Raw genomic sequence first — 6517 nt, forward strand, 5'->3', positions numbered from 1 at the left:
CGTGTGTAAAGTTTGATCCTTTCACTCAAATTTAAGCAAGTGTATGGTAAGAGAAGTTCATTTTTTTCAGCAGAACTCTAACTGATGTATTCGGAGAAAGTGTCTAACTGATGTATTCGGAGAAAGTGACTACTGGGAAATTCAAAATTAGGAAATATTGGATGAGCTTGAAGTAGAAAGAGGGGTTTCCTGCTTCCATGTTCAATTCAGTTAGCAGTCTTCCAACTATCTGACATTTCCACTGCTAATTTCGCGCCTAGTTCACCACAGATGTTATAACAGATTTGTTGCTGAGCTGATGTGGTTTCCCTGCAGCATGCACAGAAGGATGTCTTCAGAAAAGGAGTGGCTTTCACTGCAAAGAGGAAATCAGTTCTGGCTTTTGCCCAGCTGTGTATTTCTTCTAGAAATGATCTCAGCTGCCCAACTCTTCCCTAAATCAGTCTGAAACTTTCCTGAAATAAGAAAAGACAGTTAAAGACATATAGGAGGCCCGAAACACTATCTACTCAGCTAACATCAAAAGATTTAAGCCTACCTGCAGTAGAAATGAAAAACTCGTCCAGCACTTTTCCGTGTTCTGTTACAGGATTCAGAATATCAGAAACAAGCAAATGCATAATCAAAGAAATGAAAGTATGAAACACATACCCATTTCATACTCCAATGCTTGCAGAATCATTTCAACCTGGACACAGTTGCATTGACGATGTTAAACGAAGAAACAGTGGAAGCACGCAGAATATACACAACAGTCACACATAAGTATACTTCAGCCAGTCAAGATATACATACTTTGTCAAAATCCTTCACAAGATTTGCCTCGACGGAGGAATTATTTTCATATTCTTCCCAAAGTTCTTTGATCTCTTCAGCTGCAGATTAGAACATAACAGTTAATGTACAGCCAAAATCAACTACTTTAAACTAATCAAAGAACTCCACAAAAATAAGAGCAAGTGATACCTCTCATCCCTCCACCAAGAACTATGCACATTTCATTCAAAGCTGCTGCTTCCATTCTACTCTTTTCCTTTTTGGGCACATTATCAGATGGTGTTATATCACCAACGATGGCTAAGAACAGTCCAAACACCAACCAAGAATCAATACCCCACAAAATATAGATATAGTTACGCATGTAGACAGATAGAAATGCAACATAGGCATATATGTGCGATGTGACTCCAAATACCAATTACTCTAACATAGTAAGAATTATTAACATCTAAACTAACCATCCGTATCCCCAATTAATATAGGAGAAAACTAATATTATGTGTAAAATTTACATTAGTAAATCACAGTATAAACATAGAGCCTTGATCTCCGGCTAGACACTTGATTTGAAACCAGTGAGGCAAACATCACAGTTACCACTTCTTTTATTCATTTTTCCTACACTGCTAAAGTACAGATACTTCACTAAGTACCATCATTGCAAACTTAACAAAGCATTGAAAATCTCAAGTGTATAATCTGTTTCAACTCTATGTACAGACTTCCCTTGAACTACATATTAACCCATAGTAAAAGATCAAACAGGGTAAAAGGTACCTTCAGCAATGTCATGCACAATAGCAATCTTTATACACCTGTTCAAAACCAAAGCCCAAACAAAAAAAGGTGTAAAGCAACACTAAGAATCAAAATCCACAGAAAATAGAGAATGTGATGAATGGTATAAAGAAAAAGGTGGAACCTTTCTCTATTCAAACCAGGAATATCGCCAGCAATCAAAGACATCAAAGCCATGCGGTACATATGATCAGCAATCGACTCCCCTTTGATTATTCCATGGTTCACCCACCCTTTCCTCTTAGTTGTCTACTCACATTCACCACAACACCAAAGTCTCAATCTTTACACACAAACAAACCCTAATTTCAATTTCCCAATTCACAATCACGACCAGAGTTCAGAGCAATTTACCTTGAGAGAGTGACACAATGTGAGAAAATCGATGGCGGAGGAGGTGGAGGACGCGATCGGAGCTTCGGGCTGGCCCAGGCCGACCGGCCGGTGGGATCGGGAGGGGTCCGGAGACGGCGCGTGGCAACGGACGGAGACGAGCCTGGGGGTGGGCGGGTCGGGTCGGGGGAAGGTCCGATTGAGGAAAGAGAGAGGCGAGCGAGGAGCGAGGGAGCGGCTGAGCTGAGCGGCGCAGCGACTCGTCGGTGAATTTACCGCCATAATTTTGATGAGAAATTGAAATCGACGAAGACGAAGAATTTTTTTTTGGTTGGTGTTATAAGTGGTTGGCTGCTCGGAAGTAACGTTGGAATCTGTGCATTTTTCGTCTGTTGAAAATGACATTTCGGCCCTTGGACTTATGTTTTCGATAAATGTTCTGTCGTACTCTGGAGTAGAGAGAATTCAGGCACACGTAAGTGTCGAAATTCTTGTTTCTGGATTGAGTGGATGAGTTTGCCATAAGTAATTAAGTTCATAGAAGTGGCAAAAGCTACACTACACGCGTCGTACGGTACTCCAGACGGAGTTGTTAACGGAGGGGCAGTTTTGTAATTTCAGGCCATTACAGTGACTGCCTGATTTTACTGTGAGACTGAAGGGTAGAACGGAGATTTTGCCACAAATTTATACCCAGACAATGGTCTTGGGCTTGATCCATTCTTTCGAAGGAATCGAAGTTATAGTCTGGATCTGGAATCCAAAACACAGAGAGATTGCATACAAAGCTCGTTGCTGAGAGAGCAGAGTGTAATTAAATTCGAAAGGATTAGAAGATATAGTCTGGATCTGGAACCCAAAACCCAGAGAGATTAGAGACGAATCTCAGTGCTGAGAGAGCAGAGCTGAATCCAATTACTGGTAGCCATCGCTGGAAACTCATTACAAGCTGCTGTAGGTAGGCAAGTAGTTTTTGGTGTGGAGTTTCATCTATGAAAGCAGCTCATACTCTGCTAAATGGTACGACTTAATTGTTTGTGTTTTGGTTCAAATTTTAGTTGATTCAAGTTTTATTTTTGCTTTCTATCAAGTATCAGTCGTTGAAATTATAGTTGAAGTTATAGTCTTGTTTCTATTAATAGTCGAAATTACAGAGTTATACTTATACATTGTGCAGTTTTTAGGTAAAACTTTCTCCTTTGAAAGAATTTTATTCTGTTTTTAAATGACAACTCTTTTCTATGGTGGAGCTGGTAGCAGCAAACAAAGTTTCTTCTTACATGCAAGTCCAGTAGAATATATAGTAATTGTTCCTGATGATATCCTTTCAAGAGACCTGCCTCATACTTTTTTCCTCTAGAACTAGCCATATGAATTATATTAAAGCACCTGATTAGCTGTTGTCATAGGATTGTCCATCATTATCCCTTTTAAATGCAATTGCAAGGGTCTAGAATTTCTACTATAAATGTAATTAGTTGCATAGCCGCATAACGAACTTCTTAGGCTTCATACTGGTTTCTCTGGTATGCAATGCCTTACATCTCAATATAAGTAGTCATTCTCTTAATAATACTTTGCTATTTTTCATTTGCACTTCGTGGCTGATTAAGTTTGAATTTAGACCCTTGTCATGCTCATGCTTGCAATTACTAGGTGAGGTGAACAAATGAAGCCATATATGGATATTACGAGCATATACCAGCGTCTGTAACAGAAGCAACCTGGAAAGAAAGCACCAAAAGAAACCAAGAGTTTGGCAACTATCTGCAACAAACTCCATTCTATCTAGTATGTTATGGAAACTGTTACCCCTTGTTATATATTTGTCATTTGAAGACTAGTTTAATTGTTCTATGACTTTGTCAATATAAAGTTGTACGTATACTACATGGAGACTTTTATTTAATATGCCTGAATGAAAGAGTTTAATTTGATAGTAGGGTGCGGCTGGATAGCGTCGAACTCATTTGTTTAATTGGTGTTCTTTCCTCCTGTGAGGCCGTTTTAGATTGGTAGCCAGAGATTTAGCTAAGAGGAGCTAGTTTTGATCTTTGTGCAGTTGAAGCTGCTAAACTGGTAGGAATGTCTGCTAAATATCTCTCAGACAGACCTCTTGCTCAATAAACTACAAGAGTTGTCCATGTCTAAGCTCTGTCCGGACTTTATTGAAGCAGGACTTGCCATCAGAGCCCTTAGTTGTGTGAGGTTGGCTCTTGCTTCAAATCTTGGACGTTAGGATGTGCCATCTTGGCCAAATTTTTCAGTTTTATTTCTATATAGTTTAAGTTCACAAAGATGTACAGTTGTAACTTACATATAACCTGCTAAACAAGAGAACTTTGTACCATATTCATATTTCACTTTGGTGATTACATTCTACTGTTGAATGATCCATAAACCTATTCAACTCGGAAGCTGAAATTGTAGATAATGTTTTACTTTAGCAGGCTGAGAAACGTGATCAATGATTATCGTAAGGAATTGGAAACTGTGTGCATGAGATGAATGCAAAATCTTGCAAATAAACATTCATATTATATATACACCTGATAAACATTCATATTACTGATAAAATCTTGCAAATAGGTGTAGTACATCAACTGATAACTTTCCAACTATTAACAAAATGTGAAGAGGAAGATTCATAACACCAAAAGTCTTGTAGTGTGAATCTGCACAAAGCCACCAAACAAGGAGTTGGTGAATGTGGTTCATATCCTAATCCACATCCAATCTGTCATTCTTGTAGGATGCTAGTGTTAAACCTGTGGATCTGCATAAAGCCAACAAACAAATTCATCCATCATCAGCAAAACCCTTTCCATGTCTAATCTAAACATCCATCAATGAATCTACCAATAGCTACCAATAATTTTATCATCTGTGTAAGCTGTGTTAAGTAATACCTCCTCTGACATACATGGCTCTTGTAAAATCTGTGTTGCTACATTTTCAAGTTCCAACGGTCTTATGGAAGGCAAAACTTTTACATGAGATGGAGCAAGCAATTTAAAAATAAGAAAAATGAGGAAAATCATATTATACATAGCATTAAACCAGGCTCATTACCTTCTCATTTCTGATATATTCTGCATCCAAACTGACAGCATCTGAAACAAGTGATTCTGCATTATGTCTCTTATAATGTGGTCCACATTAATTGCATGATGAAAACCAACCTAGTTTGGGAAAAAATTACCTGAATATTTGTTCTCAACAATAACCAGTCATTACCAGATGAAATAGACAAGCTTGCACTAGTCCGGCCATTACCAGATGAAGTAGACAAGCTTGCACAACAAACAACATCTATGAATATGTTTGGAGGAATAAATACCAAGTAATGCAACCTCATTCCAAAAAAGCAAGAAAGAAGCAAAGCTCATCTCTAGTCAATTGTGCAAGCAAGTGTCTTGCTAACCATAGTTCTTAGCTCCGCATCAGTCATCTTACTCTGAGCATAACCAAAAATAATAAAGTGCTGCAACAAAGATCACACATTCATAATCAAACCAATTGATCCAAACCTTGAAATCAATAACAAATGGGAGAAAGAAAAAACAATTTTACACACCTTTGGTAGGCAACCGTCATGATAAAGTACGAAAAAAGCTGAGAATATCTTCTTCTTAACAAGGTCCCTAAACGCTCCAAGTTTCCACCCACAGTAATACTTAGTGGACTCAGTTTCTTTGAAACTAAACCCACTAGAGTCTTTATTTTCCTTTACAGACCCAGACGTAGCTGAAAGCAACCCATCTTTCAATTTCTTAAAAGCAGTTTCATTCTTCACACGCTTCACTGTTGGAGCCAATGCACACACAACCAATACAAAATCCAATTAAGACACACTAAATACGAAAGCCACAAACTTTCCAAGTCCAATTGAACAACATCTACTTTCTTTTACCAAAATCCTAAATGCTCTAAACACATTAAAGTGATTGATGACTAAAACTTTAACAAAACAAAGACTAAAACTTTACATTCAACTCAACACAAACTGTATAAACAACACAAACCCAGAAAAACATCACTAACTTGGGACAAGTATATGATCACAATGACAGTTTACATGATTATTGCATGCAGTAAAGCAACCACTAGGCTCCTGGATGTATTAGCAATGCCATATAAGGCTCAAATAGATTATCAGTCCATACAACTATGAGGTAACCTTAGCTCCAAAATCTGAACAGCATGCTGCTATTTTCTTATCATCAGTAGCCACAACTAAGGCCAAAAAAAAAAAAAGGTACTAGCTGATCATTTTGACTGTGGAAATGTATTAAAGAAGAGTAGAAAACATGTACATGCTTTGAGCTTGACTACTGTACATACAAAGTTGATCCAGCTTGCTTGCAGGTTCTGCTCTTTCTGATGTCCTCTAGAATCACAACAAAGTAGTTAAACATATCACGATAGCATCTTTCCGTTAAGTATGATGGCACACAGTACATACAAAACACTAGCAAACACAACCAAGAGCCAAGAAACATTGCTTAATCACATATCATATCTACAAATCTAGACACAAATCTAATGTTTACAAACAAACTAACCATTTTTTGTATAGGAACATGCCAAGAGGGAATGCAAGATC

General features: G+C 37.9%; 1 protein-coding gene across 1 annotated transcript; it reads right to left on the bottom strand.

Annotated features, from left to right (window-relative positions):
- LOC101293585 (HD domain-containing protein C4G3.17-like) lies at nt 1-2193 on the bottom strand. The gene is made up of 8 exons (XM_004298271.1): nt 1933-2193; nt 1703-1827; nt 1558-1595; nt 967-1077; nt 796-875; nt 652-688; nt 539-580; nt 1-455 (listed from the first exon to the last, which is right to left on the bottom strand). The coding sequence occupies exons 1-8, from the start codon at nt 2191-2193 to the stop codon at nt 370-372; spliced, it is 780 nt and encodes a 259-aa protein (XP_004298319.1). The 3' UTR covers nt 1-369.
- Nucleotides 2194-6517: the final 4324 nt, after the last annotated feature.

Source organism: Fragaria vesca, linkage group LG4, assembly GCF_000184155.1.
Source record: "Fragaria vesca subsp. vesca linkage group LG4, FraVesHawaii_1.0, whole genome shotgun sequence".
NCBI classification, from domain to species: Eukaryota; Viridiplantae; Streptophyta; class Magnoliopsida; order Rosales; family Rosaceae; genus Fragaria; species Fragaria vesca.